Source organism: Molossus molossus, unplaced genomic scaffold (genome assembly GCF_014108415.1).
Source record: "Molossus molossus isolate mMolMol1 unplaced genomic scaffold, mMolMol1.p scaffold_m16_p_19, whole genome shotgun sequence".
NCBI lineage: Eukaryota > Metazoa > Chordata > Mammalia > Chiroptera > Molossidae > Molossus > Molossus molossus.
This window is the reverse complement of record NW_023425354.1, coordinates 39746505-39768844: the sequence shown is the minus strand read 5'-3', so window position 1 is coordinate 39768844 and position 22340 is coordinate 39746505. Positions and strand designations below refer to the sequence as shown.

The following is a 22340-nucleotide window of genomic DNA, read 5'->3' as shown; positions in this document are numbered from 1 at the left end:
TACCTAGAAAAGCTTCCAACGTCCTATTAAGCTTACAGTGACTGTCTTTCTTTTCGTTTTTGGATTTGTATCCCTAGACCCTAAATACTACTTTTAATCTACTTGGAATTAGGAATTTGCAGGTAATTGAACATTTACTACAGGAAGCATTGTGATAGGGAGCTATGTAGAAAGTCTGCTTTTGAAAATTGAATGTTAATATTTTTTCATCTGATAAGAGGCATAACTAAATACTTGAAGATTTTGATATAGTAAAATTTAGCATTTTGATTGTGGTCTAAATTACAGAATTTTAACAAAATTGCCTGCCTTGGTATATCTTAGGAGCAGAACCCTTTACTTAAGGTTAGCAGGTTTGGCCCTGTGGCCATTTCTCAGTAACTATTTGCATAATTGGATGCTATGATAAGTCTTTAAAAAGAACTGGGAGGTTAAAGACTGTGTGTATGTATGTATGAGTGTGTGTATAGGTATTAAAAGTATAAAGATTAATTACTATGTTATGATTTTGTATAGTTGAACGTGCTTTTGTAACCTTTATATTCATTTGTTCAGCTTCTCTTGTAATAGTGAAATAAAACTACACAAGGTAACTATTTCATATTTAGAATCTGATTCAAGATTACTGTAGCTTAAAGGAGGGCAAAATATAATTCACTACTTTCCTATGTGTTCTGTAGCCTAGTTTGTTGGTCTTAGCTAGGGTTGTTTAAGCATGACATAAACATGCAAATGATATTTCTTTCCCCATCTTTTTTTATCTTAACTTTGAGTTTCATGGAAACTTTAAAATTCTAATCAAGGTAATCTAGTTGCTACAAGTTATATAAGTAATTAATATTAAATAAGAAGTGGACTTGCATTCATTGCTCTGTAGGTAATGCTGATTTATTTATTGGGTAGAAGTTTGGCTGGTCCATGGCTAATTTTTTAGCTAGGTTGTACTTCCTTGTTCCTTCCTCAAAAGTCATGATCAGATTTACTACTCCAGAGCCCATATTTGAGATTAATAAAACTTCTTTTCCAGGAGACTAGGGGGTAGGTGGGAAGAGAGTAACCAAAAAGCTTCTATGTATATATGCATAATTCATGGACCCAGAAAATAGTTCAGTGAAGGCCTAGTGGGGTCTGGATGTTGTCAATAGGGGAACAGAAGGGGGGCATCTATAATATTTCCAACAATAAAGATACATTTAAAATAAATAAATAAATAAAATCAATCTATAATAATTAGAGTAAAACCTAAAGCTAAATGTTCTAGTTAAGCTAAGGAAATGTCTTTAATCCATTAAAGAAATTGAGTGTTTGCAAATATAGTTGACTCTTGAACAACATGGGTGTCACCTGCGCAGGTCCTCTTAAATGTGGATATCTCTCAATAAATACCTGCGCTGTTTTCCATTTGCAGTAGAGTGTCTGCAGATGTGGGGGGCTCACTATATGCATTGATCTATACCATTTTATATAGGGGACTGGGTATCCATGGATTTTGGTATTCATGGGGGATGTTGGAACCATGGATTCCAAGGGACAGCTTAACTTTTGGGGGAGTCAAACCTTGTACTTGGATTTTTTACTGCACAGGGAGTTGGCACCCCTAATCCCCATGTTATTTCAAGGGTCAACTGTAGTTACTTTTGTTTTTATTCTAAAATTTATATGTTTGCTTTGCTTTAAAGTAGTATGATTGCTACTATGAATGACTCTTGAGGGTAGTCCACCTTCATCCATACCACCCAAAAAGGGGACAGGGGCAAGTTGAGGTTTGCAGTCAGGAAGATTTCTTCAAAGTACAACTAAATGTAGATTTATCTTTGCACTAAGCTAAGTTATAATAATGAGTATCAAATAACCTGTATACAGAACTCAAGAATTTATTTGTTGCAAAATGTGAGATTTCTGTGCTTGCACTAAAAGAAAAAATGTTGATTGTATTAGATTAATTTTCTTTGTAGTCAGGTCAACCAAGGAAAGGTGTTCCTTTGGGTTTCTTAAAATAAGCCATTTTGAAACACAGACATTTGTAGGATAACAGGTCTAATGACATTTTCAGCTATTCCTGATTGTCTGAAATTAATGGAATTAGAAATTATTTTGGAGACATAAATATGAGCACCGTGACTAGAATTCCCTTTGTGATATATCTTTTTTTTCCCAGATTAGATTGGTTACAATTCTCCTTAGGCCTCCTGGAGAGGGGTATTTTCCCATCAATCTATAGATGGGCATCTGCCTAGCAATTTAAAGGCCATAGCATCCAGCTAAGCTCTTGCACCAAATGGCAACCAGTGCATTATTTCCCAGTCTTTGTTTAATGAGAGTCTTATTGTAAAACCTTTAATGGGATTTTATATGGATAATCGCTTTGATCACTTGAATAATTAACCTATTTGGTGCAAACATTCAATTCTGACAAATTTTCCAAAAAATCTAGCAGTTTTATTTATTTATTTATTTTTTGCATTTATCTTCACATAGAGCGGGAGGGGGAGAGAGAGAAACAGATGTGAGAGAGACACATTGAGTGCTTGCCACCCACACAACCCCAACTGGGGCTGGGGACAAACTGCAGCCGAAGTATGTGCCCTTAGCATTAACTGAACCCGGGACTCTCTGGTCCGCGGGCTGACGCTCTAATCTTTAAGCCAAACCTGCCAGGGCTCTAGCAGTTTTTTTAGAGGTGAGTTTGATTTGAGGGGGGCAGTCAGGCAGGAAGAGTGTTTTTTGTTTGTTTGCTTTCCCATTCCCTGACCTCATCTGTAATCATAAAACAAAAAATAATCTTAGATCTATACACCTGTTTTGGCCCTGGGAAAGAATTGTGTATCTTAATGTCTAGATATATTCTATCTTAACTCCAGTTTTGTTTTGTTTTAACTATAACTGGTTGCTGATAAATATAGGAAATAATTACAGAGTCCATTTATGTAACATAAAATCACTTTTTTGTCTTTTATAAATGGTAGTTGTATGGACACAGGAAGAGCACTTATTCACAGTATTAGTTATATAGTTCATTCCTATTTCTAAGTAGTTTTTGTTTCTATTAATCTTCTAACACAGTATTTCCTTTCAAGGCCCAACTCCTAGGTTCTTGTGGTGTAATAGTAATGTACTATCTTATTCATCAAAACTTCAAATAGCCCCTCTTTAAAGCTTTCTAGTATGCTTTCAGGTAGAACTTTTGCCTTCTTTCTGTATGTCGCTATAGTTTGGTCATGTACATATTTCCCTTATTGTAAGATCCTAAAGTAAGCACATTGTAGATAATCACATTTGAATGGACTTGGAACAAATAAGGATTGCATGTTATTAATAAATGTGTGTGAATAGGCATATTGGCCATAAGGGCTAAAATAAGAGTTGATGTGATTTAAAGAATAGAACCATTTGCCTATAGCAAGAGTTAAGTAAAATTTTAATATGGCATTTTAAGCACCAAGCTTAATAAAATTTGATGAGTGCTTCATTCAGAAGATTTGGGCACCTTGTTGAGGGGTGAGGAGTTGCCAAAAAATACTTGGCATTTTTTTGTTTGGTTTGGTTTGGTTTGGTTTTTTGTTTTTAAAATAACAATGAGCTATTATAAGAATTATTTTATCTAAAGCATGCTTCTCTATATCTTCGCTATTTATGTAGACAAAATAGTTCTCTTGGCAGTTTGATTTCAGATGATTGCCTTTTTGTAATTAATACTTAAGGCAATCTGAATGACATTCTTAAGAATATAGAAAAATGTGAGTTGTTTTGTCTGAGCTTCATAGAACTGTGCTAATTTCAGCCCTACCTCCAGCCCAGTATTGACCAGTCTTGATTTTGTAGACTTCAGCATAGGTTTAAACTGTGTTCTACAAAACTTAGTGTATAAAATAATCTTTTTTTTTTTTTCCCTTTGCAGAAATGGAGTCTGTTTGGAATTTGCAGAAGCAAGGTAAGAATGTTTAGGTTACCAGAAATGTTAGTACTAATCACTAATTACTGTACTTTCTTTTGGGGTGGGAATTACATGAATAATGGCCTACCAAATAAATAGCCTTTGTAATTTGCAGTCAAAAGGTACCAGCTACCTTACCAAGACTGCTAAGGAGTGGGTAACACTAAGGGAAAAGAATATATTAAAGTACTTTTTATCTGCTAGGTGAAGAACATGAATATTTTCTTTTGTTCCTGATTATGAAAATAAGACAGACCATAAATATTTTTAATCTAGGAAACCAACATGAATAAGTGTTTTCACTTATGGTCAGTCTTCATCTGTATTTGTGTGGTAGACAGGAGTAGAGTAGCCTAAGAACTGAAATTCATAGTTTAAAAAAAAATTTGCTGTGTGGGCTGTATATTCTCTGAAAAGATGGTTAGAAATCTAAAAATAGCAAATTCGCTTCTTCCCCATGAACAGGTGTGAATCGCAGGCAGAGGAACTGGATAATCGATATCTGAATTACTAAATTTTCATAAAATTGGAATTGGTTACCCTACTTAGTATGTGCCTTCTTTCCAAATATATTAAAATGTGAAAGTTGTGGAATGCCTAAAATAAAGTGAGAGCTTTGGTTTAGAGAGCTAGTCACTGATAGGTTTGGGCCTTCAGAACGTTCAGATAAATGTGTAATTCCTAGAATTTCAGAACTTTAAGGACGTTAAAATTCTCTTCTATCTCCTCATTTTATGAATTAGGAAACAGGCCCAGAGAAATTATTGTATGAGCTAGAAGGTGGCAGGACTAGCCCTGACTGGTTTGGCTCAGTGGTAGAGCGTTGGCCCATGGACCAATGAGTCACGGGTTCGATTCCAGCCAAGGGCATGTGCCTTGGTTGCGGTTCATCCCTGGCCTTGGTCAGGGTCGTGCAAGAGGCAACCAGTCCATGTGTCCCTTTCACGTCAGTGTTTCTCTGCCTTTCTTCTCCCTCTTTTCTCCCTCCCAATCCCTCACACTCTATCTGAAGATAAATAGGGGGGGGGAGCATATATATATATAAATATATATAAAATATCATCCTTGGGTGGCGATTTAAAAAAGAAAGTGGCAGGACTAGAATGTAGGTATCTCTGATTTCCCAACACTGCTCCTTCTTCTAACTCATTCTTAGGCCAGGTCTTTTTTGTCTAAAACAGCTGTAGCCTAAAGATAACTAGCAAGCTCTTAAACTATTTTGAGACACTTTCTGTGTATCTTTTATTCAACACATGAAAAAAAGGGTAGACTAGAAAATATACCCTGCAAAAGTAGACCTCTCTTTTTTTTACTGTAAAATGTCTGTTAACTATTAAGAATGAGCATTATCTTCATGGCAGATTGCTAGTGGATGGCCCTTGGAGTTCTAGAAAGAATGTTATATTACTTCTGGACAAAAATAGATTGACTCTTATGCGAGGTGAGCTTGAGTCTTTCAGTGTTATTTTCAGGCCTTTATACTTTTCCATTAGGTGACAGGTTTTACTGATTTTCCATTTTTTGTTAAAAGCATGTATAATTTAAAAAGTTTTTGTGATAGGTAGAAACAGTATGTAATAAAAGCATTTTAGAATAACAGTTGCATCTTGGCCAGACATATTCTGAATGTTTTATACTTGGAACCCAGCAGATCTACTGGCTTTTGCCATTTTTGAGAATAAAGGATGGTGGTGCTATGGGAAATAAGGAAGACATAAGTCATGATTAGGACCCAACTGGTAGTTTTGCCAAACTAGCTTATCTTGAAGTTTTTGGTGCTAGGTGTTACTTGAATAATTTCTTACTATATAGACCATCCATGCTGGTTAAAATTTGACTTTATTTTTCTGAGAAGAACAAAAGAAAAGAAATCCAAATGTTTAGTATTGGATATTGAAAATTTAAGCCTTTCTTTTTTTTTGGTCTTCTTTTCTCAAATATACTACTTTTATAATCAAGAATAACACAAAGATAGCCCTTGTTAATTGAACTACGCTCTCATCTGTAAGAATTGAGGCTCTCATTGGCTAAAGGACTCTGTTGCTGGGAATCCATGGGAAGGATTAGGTTGAGAAAAAGTGGATCATGCATGTGTTAATCCAAAGAGGAAATGGTCTTTAAATTGTATTTTCATTAAAAGGAGGTGCAGTTTAAATAATGATGATTATTTTGGATTTGTTATTGGAACATGGGCATTTGAGGATTACAGACCTTATTTTTATTCATGTGTTTATTTTTCAACCTTCCCTCCAGATCCCAAAAGGATAATCACTTACAATGAAGCCATGGATAGTCCAGATCAATGAAGGACCAGACTGCCTGTTTGTAACCTTTCTGCAGCATTAGAGCCACCGTTCATGGGGGACACAAGGCTTTTATGCTCCTAGATCTTCAGCGCAGCAGATGAACCATAAGTAGAATCACAGGATAATATATACAAATATATATATATACATATATATATATAGTTATTTAAAAAAAAAAAAAAGGCAACTGAAAGTAATTAGACTTCTTAAGGAATCAAATTTATTTCAAGAGACTACACATGGTTATTTAATCTCCGGTACTGAATAGTTTTTTTTTTCCTTTTTTCTTATGTTAGTTTGTTTTTAAGTGTGAATGCAAGTAATTAATGAATACAGACTTGTTAATAAGCGTGGTTCTAAAGTTCCTGCTGTCATCAACTTGGGCAACAAATAACCTACTGGAAAGGCAAATCCACTTAAGAGATCTCTGTATCTTGTTCTGTGACTAAAGTGATACACTAATCACAGGGAACCCAGAATGATTCAACATTTTCCCTCACTCCTCCCTTAATCTTTTGGTTATACTTTGAGCCCTGCGAGAATGCTGGATAAATGCCTTGAAGTTTGCAGGGGTGTATTTTTTTAGCGAATATGATTTGCATGTCTTGCCAGGAGTTAAGCAGCCTCCGTGGGGTGTTAGGGAAATATTTTCTTTCCTTTTATTTTTTTGTGGGGTGGGGAGAGGGGAGGGCATTGAAGTTCTACAGTTCTGGAATAGTTGGTGGTACATATTTCACTTGGCTTCAGTTACATATTGGACTTGAACAAGTGAAGAATCCATGAGTGTTGTTTAAAGAAAAGTTAACAGAACAAACAATTGGCTTTAGATATTGAATATGGAAAAATACTCCTTTGCCCATCTTTTAATGTAATTGTATAAGTGGGAGCAAAAATGTATTCTGCTTTTCAACTGTAGGTGCTCCAGACTTGCTCTCTGTCACTAACACTAAATGTGCTGTTTTCCATCAAACATCTAAAGAGAAACTTCTGTACCTTTTTATAAATTCTTTCTTAATTTCTCAGAAATATCTAAAAGGGGAAAAAAAATTCCATGGAAACTAGAAAGCTTTTTATGTTTTTAGCCAGTGAGGAGATAATAAACCCTGCCAATAGGAGATGTGTTTTCATGCAAACTATACTTCTGAGCTTATTAGCTTCCAGTTATATCTTAATAAATATATTTTATTACTAGAGCAAAATGGGTTTTTTAAGGAAAATAATGTGAAATTCTGGAAATTTTCTTTTGGGCAAAGAAGAGCATTAGCCCTGTCTTGTCATCACATTGCCATCCTGTTGCACTGCAGCTTGTATATAGCATGCTAAAATAAGTTTTTTTTTGTGTGTGTGTGCAGAAACAAAGGGTCCAATTTAAGATTGGGTGATGTTAGTGGCATAAAAACAAGTTCTCTGGCCTGACACAGCATCACATTACACACACACACAAATTAGTATATCCATGTAGCTCAAATACAGGTTAAAATAGCAGGGCATTTCTATAGAGGTGTAGTCTTCTAATAAAAGTAGACTGGATCCCCCTGGGGTGTTTGGTGAGAAGGTAACTACCTTTTCCCAACCCCTTTGCTTAAGGAATATCCAGTTTTGAGCGACTGTAGTATGGATGAATTTTCTTGTTTTGACTATTTGAGGCTTTTAACAAGTAGTTTGTGAAAGAAGTTATTTGACTCAACATAGAATAAACATCTTTATGGTTTGGATTTCTGCCCTGCTTAGATTTTAAAAGTATAAGCATGGATTGCCAATTCCACTTGATGTAAACAAAATTTTTTATACATTTTATATATATATACATATATATACACACACACACGTATGTGTGTGAGTGCGAGTGTGTATGTGTGTATATATGTGTATGTGTGTGTGTGTGTATATATATATTAACTTATTGTATCAGTCCAGGTTCAGAAACTTGTGGTAGGCCAGTTTCAGATAGTTTCATTTCACCTGTAAACTGTATAACTTTTACTGATATTGTAATTTTTAAATGTATAATATGTTTACAGATGTTCCCTGCATTTAGTCTGCCTTGTTCCAATTTTGATTTTTGTTGAGTCTCCTGCCTGCTTGCCAAAAGCTAGGATGCTTCAGGCCCATGTACAATTGAAAGCAGAGGCATCCTTGAGCTTTAAAGCATTGAACAAACTGGAAAATGCAATGAAGTGAAAGAAGTCTGTTTTTGTGTTCTTTTTTTTTTTTTTAATAAAAATTTTCAAAAAAATTAAAAAAAAAAGATATAAGGTTGATTAAAGCAAAAAAGGCTCCAGTTTGTTTTATAGGTTTTAAAGTTCTGCTGTGTGTTCAATTGCCTTGTGTAACCACTTGTCGCCTTAGGGCCAGATTCTATCTCTATCCTCTCACCCCCCCCATGCCTCCTTCCATTTTTTAAATATTCATTTTGCTTGCCTGGAATTTTAAAGCTCTTCTGTCTCACAACTCACAAGAAACTTTCTGGGTTTGTGTCATACAGAGGTTGAATGAATATACGTTTAAAAAGGGAATAAAAACCCCAAATCAGCCCCCATCCGAATTGGGCTTTTAAATTTAGAAGCAACACTTACAAAATATCTCTAGAAAGCTGTTGTTGCTTTCCTATTCCTTTCCACATCCCTCAGGCCTTCATACTTAGAGAAGCCAAAAAGAGAATGTATCCCTTCTCTGTTTGTCCAAAGGTTTTTGAAAGTCTCACTTCTAAATGAGATAATGCAACATTTCACTTTGATTTCTCCACTGAAGTTTTCTTGATTATATGGTTAGAGGTACATAGTTAGAAATATCTCTTAACCTTCTGGGAACCCTAATTGTCCCATCATATTAACTGTCAGTATTTTGGGGGGCATTGGGTTAATGGACTTAATTGCCTAGGTACAAGCAGGACTTTGGGACAGATATCCTTTGTGCTGTTTGGTAACACTTAACTCTCTACTTGTCACAATCTTTCTCCTTAGGTCCTCACAATTCCTTACAGAGCACTTATTAAAAAAAAAAAATCTTAAGAGTTGATCTGTTTTCTCATTATTTTTGTGTAAGCTTCTAAACAAACTTCAGCTGTGATTAATTTAGCACATTTAAATAACAATTTGTTATTGTTTGGTATAAAGAATTTTCCTTCAACTCAGAGTATTAGTACTGTAGCATAAACCAAATACAGTCTAGAGGGGATTTAACATCCCTCCATTATAAAGACTGAAAAAGGTGTGTGTATGTGTGTGTGTTGAGTGCTTGTGTGTGAGGGAAAGAGGAAGATATTAAAAATTAGTAAACAAATGTGTGTAAGACATTAGTATTCAGAGAATGAACTTGTATTTATTTTGTGCCATTTGTTTTCATTACACAGAATAAAGTCAGGTGGTTTTAATCCTGAAAGGGGTAGTGTTTGAAAAATGGCACTAAGAATGAAATCATGACCTATTTTTTTAATAGCTATGAAGATACTAATTATGGGTGAAGATTTCTTTTAAGTCTGTCTTGATTATAGGCTTCTGTGTTACATACCACTCTCTTGTAGATTTCTTGAACAATTCCCCTTCCCTACAGAAGACAGGGTGTATTTATCTTTCTCTTTATTCACCCCCACTTTGCTGAGCTGAAGTTAATTGCATAGCCTTTCCTCTTACCTCCTAGTAATGAACTTTCACATTAAGTGTATTTACAGCGTCTGTAGTTAGCCCTTTCTCCTCTACCCTCTAGGAGGCAATAGAAAATAACTAGGAATTTGTTAATGCCGGTTAGTTTTTTCTTGAGGTAAATGGCTGGAAATGTTCTCTCCATTTTAGAATTTTGTTGTTCTTAATCATCTGCTTACCTAGTCGTCACTCAGAATCTGCAAAAACTTTATAAAGGAAAAAAAAGATGCATTGTTTTCTTCAAATAACAGTTTCTAGGGAAAGTTAGACAAACCTCAATTATGAGTGTTGTCCACAATACAAAATGTGTTTATTCACAAAACATTACATAGCAGCTGTGGTTTCATCCTTAGTCATTAGGTTTGTTACTACCTAATTGGAGGCATCTAATGTTTTATCTTTCGTTGTATGTCATGTACCAAATGGCCACAGGCAAAGAAATCTGTAAGAGGACTGCACTTGATTTTAAATTCTGCTAAATAGTCATTCTTTCAAGCCTTTCTTTAGAGAAATAGATTGAGTCTCGTTTCCAGGATTATGAGTGTAGTTATGCCACTGGACTATATTCCCAAATACCACATGATCTCGTATACCTATGCTTACTGCAAAACACTACAGTGGGACAAACGCATATTTTGGATAATAGTTTTTATAATAGGTCTTGGTTCTGCACCAGTTGAGGTAGATTCTGATCAGGCATTGTCTTTTAATAAGTCCTAGATAGTCCTGCTGAATTTTAAAAGAAAGGGTAGGATTTGGTCATTTTCCAAAATATTCATATTTGTTTAAAGGGGAAGGGCAGAGGACAAGACGAAGTATAATAGCTGCTCTAAGTTTGCAGAGACACATAGGTTATCATTGGTTCTTAATATTGATGTTATTTTTTTATTAATGTATTTAACAGAGCACCAGGATTCCTTTTGGTGAGAAAGATGGGCTTTTGCTTTGAGTATCAAAATGTTTGTTTTTAAATATACTTAATTCTGTTCAGATGTGAGAACCAGGACCACCCTGGGTTAGTTTTAAAATGATGAATCATTGGCTCCACTCAAAAGCACCGCTTTAATGTGTTTTAAATTAAACTTCACAGTTTTGCTACTCAAGGGTCTTAAGAATAAATAGTGTTTTAAGTTGTGTGCACAATAAAAACACCCAGTGAAGCATGAGTGGTATGTTGAGTTTGCATTACTGGGAGTGTCAAATAGCAGTTGTTGACTAGAAACCTATGGAACAGCCATCCTCACATGTGATGGAATTGCTGATTCAGACTTCCCTGTTTATCCATACAGTTTTGTTTATGTCCAGAGTTCTAAAGCCATTTTATAATACTGCAGTATCCCTTTTCTACAGCCTTATTAAAATAGTTACAGACATTTTTGTTTTTTCCAGTGCAGTATCCCTTTCATTGTATATCAGAGTTTTACTCTACAGACTAACAAACCAACTTGAGGTAAATTATATAGCTTTCCATATACCATTTTTTCCTCAGGTGCTAAACAAAGGCTCCAAAATGGATACTGCTTTAGTAATGTCTGCTTTATCCTTAAAATATTTCTTTTGTTAGATGTAAAGATTTGGTGTTAACAAAAATGGTTTTAATATGTAAATATGAATGAATGCCTCTAGTTTGCCCCTGTTTGTCTATTAGTCTGTTTCATTTATCCTTTACAGAGGAGGATCCTTTCATGATCTTAAATACATTTCATTAGGTATGTTGCATTTTTAGAATGAAAATACAACTGTTTTCTGTCTTGGATTAATCCTGCTGCTGCTATGAGAAACTGAAAATCAAGAATGTGATGCACTTTTTACATTAGGATATACCATACCTTTATAGGTTGCTTTGATACCTTTCCTGTAGCACAGCCACTAACAAAAGTGAATGAATTTTAAAATTCTCTTTGGGAGGGAATCAGTACAAATAACTTTATGGTATTGGCCTATGAAGGACAATAACTTAGGAAAATAAAAATTCTGTTAGTGTTACACTTTTTGGCCTTAAAATGTCTTCTACTACTGAAAATCTTTTAAACCTAGCTTTGTTTCTATTATTTCCTCTCTGCCTCAAAAAGAGGAGTTGAGAAGAATGGCTTAAAGGGAGTAGAATCATTGGTTTGTTACTGATTTCTCTTTTAGAAAAGAAAACAATTGTCTACTATTATAAGCTGAGGACTTAATTTTTTTGTTTGTATACAGAAGAGAAATAATGCTGCCCGAGCCAGTCAGATTTAGTTTAATCAAATCAATCAGAACTCCCAACTATTCTGCTTCTCTAGTATATTTTTACTTAGCAAAGATAAAAGTAAAGTAGGAATGCTACTTGACAAGAGAAAAGTAATTTCTCAAGCACATACCCAAACTTGAAGATTGAACCCAAAATAGGAGGAAGAAAACACCAAATGGGGTGGAGGAATATGAGAAAGATATATGGTCCAAAGCTATCTGGTTATATTTTGATGTTGCCAATATTGCAAAGCCAAAATTTTAATTTGCTTATTTAATATATTTCTTGGCCAGAGATCTATTTTTCTATCAATGTGCCTTGCATGTGTATTTAAAAAAAAGGAAAAAAAAAAAACACACAAAAAAAAAAACATTTGAAAGGCCATGTAGTGATGCCTGAGATGGTTGATGGTTCTTACCACCTCACTAATTTTTATGCAGTATGAAATGCTCATTCTATCACCCAACTGGTGCTCTCTGTTCAAAGTTATAGATCTTGTCACAAACTGGAACTATTTTATAAACTGGGGAAGTGATTTAATTTACTTTTGTTGTTTCTTTTTTTGTTCTTAGTCTGTTAGTGGCTGTTCTGTAGTGGGATATAGTAAAAGGACTCTTCACTCCGTTTCCCTTCCCCCTTAGCACCTTCTTCAAGTAATGCGATGACACCATTTGTGTGCTTTGAAAAGTTTCAGCTTGCTGTTTCCTTTAGTGTTATAAAAAAAGTGTTATAAAAAACATTGTTTGCAAAATCTAGGGAGATAACAGTCCGCTTTAATTTGGAATTCTATGTGAGCTATGGTCCAAGTTATTGGCTCTTTCCAACTTAAAAATTTTTTATTGTTAAAGCACCTTGCTTAGAACATTTTAAATACTTATGTCTACAACAATTGTCTCAAAATAATGAACTGTGCAATTCTTGTCATTAAAAAACTCTCCCTAATGTGACTTGTTAGTGTCTCTGTATTTCCTGCCAGTATAAATGTGAAAAGCTTTGCTTGCATTACGTTTTAGAAATGCATTTTGCACACTCGAATTTTGCCGAAGCTCCATGAAAGGTTAGACCTAAGTAGATGAATAAAGCTATGCACATGTTTTGAAAGTTAATTTGTGTGTCATTACCAAAAGTGACCTATCCTTATTACTTTGCTGTTCTTAGCTTCACCCTCTTTAGAAACATGGCTCAAAATTATAGTTCTGGATTAGCTCATTAAGGGAAGCAGAAGAGAGGAAAACTGGCACCTGTTAGTAAACTAAATGAGAGCTTGAGTTTTATCTACTAAAGGGCTTTTCTTGAAACAGGGCATTTTTTTATCAGTTTTACAAACTGATGGATGTTCTTACTTCCTCAGTGAAATTTTTGGTTTATTTGATCAAATAAAAATGGGAAGTAATTCAAACCGAAATGACGGAAGGACCTTTTGCCACATGGAGTTCTGTGACAATTTTATGACTTAAACCTGGTTTAAAGGTAGGATAGCTAGTTATCTTTATCACTTTAGCATAAATTAGTTTAATGAATGAATGATTGACTTGAAATTAGAATCATTATCTTGCTTAAATATCTAAGCACAGGTTGTTTTAATAATATGTATCTTTTTTAAATTGCCCAAGCTGATTAGAACAAGTTTAGAATTTGGGCAAATTTGGTTAAATTTCTGCAGTCTGCATGTACTAAATAGCTTTACTTCACATGTATGTGTACTTAAAAGATTGTGTAGATGTACTGGCCAGGTTTTGTCAATCATCTTTTAAAAGATTGTTTTGCAATCTCTCCAGGACCTTTGTAGAAGAGGCAGATAAGTTTAAGTAGAAGATAATACAAACGGTATTTTCCCCATACTTCTAGATATAAATGAAATCCTTGTTTTATAGCTTTTTCCTGTGTATAGAAGAGTGTTACTTCTCTGTCATCAAGTGTGCTCTTGATGTATGTTGTTGACTTTGAAAACAGCAAAACTCTTCTGCATCTTCACTGAAAGTGACAGTTAAAAACTAAGCCTACTAGTCAAGACTTGAAAGGTGGCAGATAATTCATGGCCTCAAAAGGCATAAATACAGGAGTGTAGCATCATAGCTGACTCTAGCTTCAGTAGTTCACTTATGTTCAGTCCTAGAATATATTTGAAGGAGCAAAATAATTTGTGTTGTATGCATCAGCATTTAGCCAAGTTTACCTCAATCTGAGGGAAAGGATAATTAGTGGACTAAGTTAAGTTAGAAGATGTTTTTCCTCCCCTCTCCTAATTAAAAAAAAGTTTTCACTGTTTTGCCCCATCAAAAAGATAGACCTTTTCTAGGTAAAAGAATAGAGGCCAGAAATGTATCCTTTTGTTAAATGCTTAGGTATTTGCCATAGCTATTTCTGATACGGATTCTGAGGAAGTGTCAGTTACACAGTGATCTTCCTTTATTGATGTCTTACTTCATGTTCAGTGTTTTAAAGATATAAATTACAGACACTCTACATCCATACCAAGATTTACTTATTTTATCAGAAAAAAAAAACCTTGAGAACTTTGTAGATCCAATTAAGAGACAATAAGTGTACATTGTTGAATAAAAAATTTTAAAGTTTCTGAGCTTTTTGTGTTATCTTTTGTGTGCTTAAATTAATAAAAATTACTGAAAACTAAATTAATATTGTGACATTGATAATTACATAGTTTCAAAGGATGAAATACACAAATTTAAGTCTTAAATGTTTACTGTGGTCATATGTCATGGCAGTTTTAAGAAATCATCCAGATTATTAAGGTGCTTAGAAATGGCATGTTGATTGAAAAATCAGCTTTGAGAACAGCTACACTGCCTTTTTTGCATGACATTGAGCCTTATGTTATGAAACCAAAATTGAGCTAAGCAATTAAGCAACCAGAATAAGTTGACAAGATTCTGGATTTATTCATAACTTTATGTAGAAATATATGGTAATGCATATTTGAGAAACTTCCTAAGTTTGTTTAGCATTGATTGCCACCAAGTAAAAGAAAATCAATGCTCACATCAGCATTTTTAGAGTAGGGGATAAAGAGCAAAGATGCAGAAACATTTACCAAAACCATGTTTTTTTCTACATAGATTGATATACTTGGATTACGCTTTGGTATTACTTGAGGTGGGGAATACTTGTGCTTGGCCTGGTAAGTGACTTGCAAGGACACAAGGAAATTTGGGGTTTTATTGAAATGTGTTCCTAAAAATTCTCAGCTATATAAGTGTGATTTATATAAAGCATGGTAGTTAATTCAGTCTGCAACTTTTTTAAATGACATTTATTGTGGATTTCAGCAGCTAACATTTGGAAACAATGCCTATGAGCAGAACATAGAACTTATTCTAGATTGCTTAGTAAGGTCTCATGCTTGTGGAATTCTCTTGGAGCTTTAAGTCCACTACTGTTGGATACGGCGAATAGATTGAATCTGGGAAGTCTGGGCATGAGAACCCCACTCTCTCCAGTGTTTATAGTCTCCTCCATGATGGTCACATTCCAAGATATACTGATAGCCCCGGTATCCAGGATACTGGTAGCAAACCCAGCTAGAAAATCCAAAAGCATGTTGGACTATTAAGCCTAGTTAGGAACTGGTCAACACCCCAAAACAGCCTCTTTCTTCAACATGGTTGGTATGGAATGCTTATAGGCTTAGAAAATAGGCCAGATACCATAATTAATTGAAAATTAACCTTGGTAATGAAAAGTGTAAGAGTAGTCAATACAAATGGTTACATATACTCTAGGGGAATCGGGGGGGAGGAAAAACACCTGAAATTTGTACCAAAAATTTGAGATTCAAAATTGCTAGTAAGTAGACTGTGACAGCCATACCAATATGATGTCAATATATGAAATTTGATAAGACATCATTGATATGTTAATATTCACAGGGTTTACAGCTGCAAGAGTTATTTTGAAATGTGTCCAACCCTGTTTTTGCACTTACGCCCCACATTGTATCTTCATGGAACCAACTTCATTGTTGAACCAACCCATGGCTTGCAAAGAGGGGTAGTCATCACAGATCTCCCATTGGCGTCCAATAAAGTTTTCTTTCTCAAAGATGGTAATCTTGGACTCCTTATGATTCTGTAATTAAGATATATTTTAAGTTTACTACTAGTGTTGTGGCTATCTTAATTTTGCAGTTACCATAATTTTCAAAATCAAATCACTCTTGGTTTACAGAAGGAAATAAATGATCATTGGTGTAAAAACTTTTCAGGCAGCCCCGGCCGGTTTGGCTCAGCGGTTAGAGCATCAGCCTGCGGTCCAGAGAGACCCGGGTTCAGTTCCCGCTAAGGGCGCGTACCTCGGTTGCAGTTTGTCCCCGGACCCAGTTGGGGTCGTGTGGGTGGCAGCCACTCGATGTGTCCCTTTCACATCGATGCTTCTCTCTCTCTCCTCCCCCTCTCTCCCTCCTCCTCTACCTGAAGATAAATGCAAAAAAAAATGTCCTCAGGTGAGGATTAAAAAAAAAAAAAAATTTCAGGCAATGTGATTTATAAGAAAAAATTCATCCATAATCCGTTTTAATCCAATTTAATACAGATAACTAATAATATGCTTTGGAACAATAAAAAACTAATGAAAATATAACAACAGGAGAAAAATACTTGCAACACAAAGCCAACCAAGGGGTTAATATTCACTAATGTGGAGAAAGATCCCACAAATTAATAGGGGAAGTAAACGTGTGTGTGCGCGCGCGTGTGCAGGGAAGAACATTCATTGGAAAGGGACACCAGGGAACTTTATGGGGTGATGGAATTGTTCTATATCTGAGTAGGGTATTGGTTATATGGATGTACAATATTTTTTAAAACTCAATATATACACTTAGGAAAAATGCAGAGTTAAAGTGAGAGGCAAACATCCAGATAAGGCAGTACAATTTAGATCTGTAACTGTTTTGGTTACCTTCTTTACTACTTGAATTTTGGTAGGATTTTAAACTAAGGTGAGATCATTTACTAAAATTATGAGAAAGTCACATGATATAGACAAATATTTGGGAAGGTTGTAGCCCAGCCTCTCTTTCCCAACATAGGTATCATTTTCAACAAACCACTGAAAATCATCCTGCTTCAACTTGAACTCCCCAAAAACTTTAGAAGTGTCCTAGTCTGATGCAGAATTGAATAATGGTTAGTATTAAGAAACCAGAAAGTTGTTATGAATCAAAGATAAGAGATTCTGGAAGCCTTGCCTGTTTCTTTGGCTATCCCACTTTACTGAAAGGTTACTTTAGTACTTTCCTGTTTCTGGGTAAAATGTTACACAGATTGAATTTTAACTGTCTAACGATTGACTTTTTAATATAAGCTCTCGCTAGTTATCCCATTGCACTTTTTGAAGATCTGGGCTCTTGAGTGTCCACTTCCTGCCACCTATAGATAGGAAGGTCTTTACTTTTAGCTTCATGAAATTATTATCTAGAAAAGAAAAATCAAATGGCAAGCTTAGAACAGAGACGCCAGTGTTTTTCTTTTTTACTTTTCTCTTTTTTCCAGCCACATTTCAGCAAAACTGATGAGATGTAGCATAAGTGTCAGTCCACACACACCCTCTCTTGCCCCATTCCCCACATGCACAGAAGTGAAAATTTCAGACTCACAGCTGAACAGATGGGGCGGAAGGACATGAGGCGCTCAATGTGGTAGGCATTGCTCCCGCTCCAGGCGTCCCAGCGAGGGTATTCTCCTCTCTCCAGGATAAACTGTTGCCCACAGAAGCTGGTATGCTCATAACCAATCCAGCTGCCAAAGACAATTAGTGGCATTTGTTTGTGGTGTTCAGAGTCTACAAGGCCTCAAGGAGAAGGCACTTTTGTTTTAGATGTTCATTGTGGGGTAAAATATCAAGCCAATTCTAATAGAGCAATACAAAGTAGTATTTATCACAAGGTGGGAAATGAGGGCAGCTGCACTAAGCAGGTTTCTAAATGTGGTATTTGTTTTGGGATTATCCACAAAGGGTCTACTTACTTCACTGGCCTGAGTAATGTGTGTTAGCAAAGTCAGTCTAAAGTTATATTTCCTTTCCAAGTTACCTTATTCTCTACTTGGAGATCCAGGTTCAAGATAAAGTGACTGACCATTGCTTTGGCTCCAGCCAAACCTATTGCTTCTTCCTAAGGAAGCAAAAGGTTGAATAGGCAGTGATGGGTTACCAGTCTCTTCTCTCCTTGTCACTTTGTGGGTTCTTTCTTCTGATGTTGCATACCTATACCTTATTTATAAAACCCCTCAGATCATATTTTCACAACCAGGCCTCAGTAACTGACAATACCTTTAAGTAGTATTCCTTCTGCCCGGCCAGTGTGGCTCAGTGGATTGAGGAATCGTCCCGTGGACTTAGAGGTCTGGGTTTGATTCCTGGTCAGGGTACATACCTGGGTTGTGAGCTCGATCCCCAGTAGGGGGTGTGCAGGAGGCAGCTTATGGATGTTTCTCTCTCTCTCTCTCTAAAATATAAAAAATTACATATATATAATTTATATATATATAAATCAATTTATATATATATATCATTTTCCCCAGAAATTTCATATATATATATATATATATTACTCCTTTTGAAAAAGCTCAATTTTGGTTAGCAGCTGCGTAGGTGAAAGGAGAGTCCTTATATGTTTTCAGGCTCATCATCAGGCTCAACTACCCTGCCAAGAGTCAGAAGTCAAAACTCGAGAAGGTCTTCCTCACCAAGGAGATTAGCCATTAACAAGAAACTCCTGGAAGACTAAATGTGAACCAACATGACTCTCCAATCCTGTGGCTGAGTTTTGTTTCACACAGAGAAATTAGCTAGTGATGTCTACTCTGGAACATACAGGACAGGAGTTAGTTGTAAAGGGGCTGCAGTTTGACTGTTTTTTCTCTATTTTCTGTAGGCAAGAAAAACTCAAGAGACCTTGGGGTACAGGAGCAAAGATCTGATTACTGTCAGTGCCCCAACCCATGATATATATTTCTTTAATACCCCCCAAATTTAGTACCAAGCCACAAAAAAATCTCATGTACCTTATAGCTTTAAGTTACTAAATTACACATGTAGTGATTTCTTTTGAGATTACATCAGTATGGAGGTCTCTCTCCCAGAAATGATTAGAGTCTGGGGAACATCATTCTTCCCAATCTCCACCTTTATGGTCTCGTGTCTGTGGGGACTGGATATAAGGGGCCTGACGTTCTGCTGAGGTCCATACTCACACTCCACATTCCACCTTAAGAGATCGGACATTATCAAAACTGCGCTCAGAGACATTTGGGCAGGAGCTGGTGAACTCCATCCTCTTGCCCTGGAAGTTCTCCTGGTCATAGATGGTTATCTGGAATTAGATAGAATGGAAAAAGAGAGCTAGAATGTGGTACATCAGGAAGAACAGAGGCCCTGGTCAACAGCTTAGCTTGTGTCTGCCCCTGTGTCTGCCCCTGTGTTTTCCATCACTAGCTGTATGGATGGCTGATGAGGTCTCTTCCAGTATAACAAGGGGTTTGAATTAATACCACTGGTTGGTGGTCTTCTCATGCCCAGGCTAAGGATGAGGTATGGGGGATTCGTTTATAATAGGACTGGTCTGCTAGGAACAATAGCTGGCCCAGTGGACAGACCAAGGATTCAAGGACTCTTATTCACCATGCTTCCTGCATAAGTGTGATCCAGGGGCCAGGATTCTGGGTGTCACAGGGGATCCGTGCTACAGAAACCTGAGGTGTAGAGAGAGAGTTGTAATAAATCCCCTCCGTGCCTTGAACTAGAATTCTTGAACTTGAAGACAACTCCGAAAGCTGTGAACTGGTCTCAGAATTGATCCAGTGAAGAGGGTAGAGGTGTTGAGGGAAACAGTGAAAAGCCTGAGGATCAACCACTTCAGGTAATAGTTACAACCAGGTTCGGGATAAGAGTCAGAAGACCTGGGTCCTATCACTTATTTGGGATCTGGCAGCAAATCTCTCTTCATTTCTGGGCTCTCAGTTTCTCCATGGTTTAATTCAGTCTGGGCTGCTCAATTTTAAGGTGATTATAGCAGTGCAAAAAAGAGTTGAACTAGAAAACTAGGTATCATCTCCTACCCATCATGGGCTTCCAGGGTCATCCTCTGTCCAAATGGGACATCCCAAAAGATCCTTCCTGAAAGAGCATCTGGACCTTGGTTGAACCCTTTCCCTACAAACTGGTGTTTTATTCACCAGCCACTGTCCCATGGAAAAGCACAGCCTGATCTGTGGCAACATCTCACACCCTGCCCTTTTAGGTTCCTCTATTTTCCATATGATGGAGGCGGGCTTACCTTCCATGGCCCCACATACCCTGGCATGGGGTTGGTTTGAGCCATCTTGATGGTTGGAAGGGTTTCTGGAAGACAGAACACCAATGATATGGCCTCTGGGTTGGGAGATGAGGTGATGGAGCACAGGGGAAAGTAAAAGAGGCTTGAAGTCCAGCAGACAGACTTTGGTTGGGATTCTGGCTCTGCCTCTCACTAGCTGAGTCTCTGTTGTCTTCCATCAGTAAAGCTGCTACGTGCAGAGTTATTGTAAGGATTAGAAGCAATCATGCAGGTAAAGCACCACACAGGCATTGTAACCTCTTTGATAAATGTGGCTCTCGTCCACTTGCCTGCCTCTAGGTACCCCCTACAGGTGGCAGCATTGCCACAGTCTCACATACCCCAATATAAACTCCTTGGCAATCGTCTAGTCCACACCCCTCATATTACCAGTGTGTGGGTCTCACCCTCGCCTAGCTCTTCGGAGCCCTCAGACTGACTGGCTCTGCACAGCCACGCTACCATTCCCCCCTACTTCTCTGTCTTCTCAACCTGCCCAGCTCCTCAGAGAGACTTTGCTGCTTTCCCCAGCTCACAGTGACTGCCTTTCTTCCCTGATTTCTAGCACTCATCACAGTACTGATCTGCATTCCTGTTGAATATGTCCTGGTGAACATCTCATTGAAGGGTCTGGGTCTCCTGAGTCACTGTGGTAGAACCAAGCTGAGTCCATGTTGGGGGGTGGGGAGGATGGGAGCCATTGAAAAAAATGTATTGAAAGAAAGTGAGGAAAAAAAGAGAATAATAATAGTTAACACTTAATAATGGCTCACTCTGTGCCAGGCCCTGTCCTAAATGCTCTACATGCATCAATACATTTAATCTTCACAACAAGCCTATGAGGTAAGTACTATCATTATCCCCATTTTACAGATGAGGGTACTGAGGCTCATAGAGATTAGGTAGACAAAAAAGATGGTAGGAAGAATAAAGAAGGGAAGGATAGGAGGGAGGGAGGGAAGAAAGGAGACAGGCAGCTGTGCATCAGGTTTCTTGATTATTCCTGGTTCTTCCCTCTGGCTGGTATCAGGCGCAGGGATGATGCATGTCAATCTTGTGATATATCTTTCCATTCTGAACCTCTGAATAAGCATTTCCCAGATCCTGCCCCCATACCTTCTCCCTATGCCCCAGGAATCTGTTATTTACTGCAGCCCCACGCCTCCTCCCAGCCACGATGGCTAGGGTAGTGGTTATTGACGTGTCAGTGACTCCTCTTGGGGTGACAAAAGAAGGCTGCCTCCCTGCAGAGTTCCCCACTCTTTTCCAGCCATCCTAGGAGGCTCTGACCACAAGGCATGAAAGCTAGGTCCCCTCTTGGGCATATCTCTGCAGGGGACAGAGAGGAAGCGCATCCCTCAGGACCTTACCCATCTCTCGCTGCACAGTCCGGGTCTCCATGTGGTGCCACTTTCTCTGGGGCCTTGCTCTTTATAGCCCTGCGGGCTGATGTCCTCTGGCCCTGTCAGCACTCTTTTTCCCCTCTGCTTTTGTTCTCCCTGATCCCCAGAGCTTTGGTAGCTCAGCCGGCTGGGCAGGAATCCCTCAGGCTTTTGTTTAAACTAGAGAAACAAAAAAATCCAGAGAGGCCCCGCTGCTGTGGTCTCGATCTCAGAGCAGCTGAGAGGTGAGGACAGATCTCTGTGTGAGTGCTTGTCCCCGTCCTTCTCCAGATTCCTCATGCCACCCCAGGCCCTTCCTAAGACCCCATGTCATATTGAACACATCAAAGTGCACTTCACTTCCCACATAGGAAATATAGTTTTTGTCTTTGTTGTTAAAAAATGTGAAGGAGTATTACACTTCTAAACTTTTTTTTTTAGTGGTTCACTTTGTTTGGGGGAATCTTATACTATATTTATATATAAATATGTAAGAGTTAAATTCAATTATGGTTGAC

General features: G+C 37.2%; 2 protein-coding genes across 3 annotated transcripts in view; one reads left to right on the top strand and one right to left on the bottom strand.

The window, feature by feature from the left end:
* Positions 1–12463, top strand: part of NUFIP2 (nuclear FMR1 interacting protein 2) — a 31121-nt gene extending 18658 nt beyond the window's left edge. The window contains exons 3-4 of the mRNA XM_036269972.1: positions 3899–3931; positions 6188–12463. Coding sequence (XP_036125865.1) covers positions 3899–3931; positions 6188–6240 — 86 coding nt within the window. The 3' untranslated portion in view covers positions 6241–12463. The remainder of the gene's footprint in view (positions 1–3898; positions 3932–6187) is intronic.
* Positions 12464–15358: 2895 nt separating this feature from the next.
* CRYBA1 (crystallin beta A1) lies at positions 15359–21868 on the bottom strand. Of its 2 annotated transcripts, none has more exons than XM_036269974.1 (6): positions 21811–21868; positions 20402–20466; positions 19320–19438; positions 17723–17864; positions 16052–16194; positions 15359–15647 (listed from the first exon to the last, which is right to left on the bottom strand). In XM_036269974.1, the coding sequence occupies exons 1-6, from the start codon at positions 21839–21841 to the stop codon at positions 15500–15502; spliced, it is 648 nt and encodes a 215-aa protein (XP_036125867.1). In that variant the 5' UTR covers positions 21842–21868; the 3' UTR covers positions 15359–15499. The 2 variants fall into 2 exon arrangements, with proteins under 2 accessions (XP_036125867.1, XP_036125868.1); XM_036269975.1 differs by lacking the exon at positions 21811–21868 and adding an exon at positions 19747–19817 and having other exon boundaries at positions 15500–15647; positions 20402–20464.
* Positions 21869–22340: the final 472 nt, after the last annotated feature.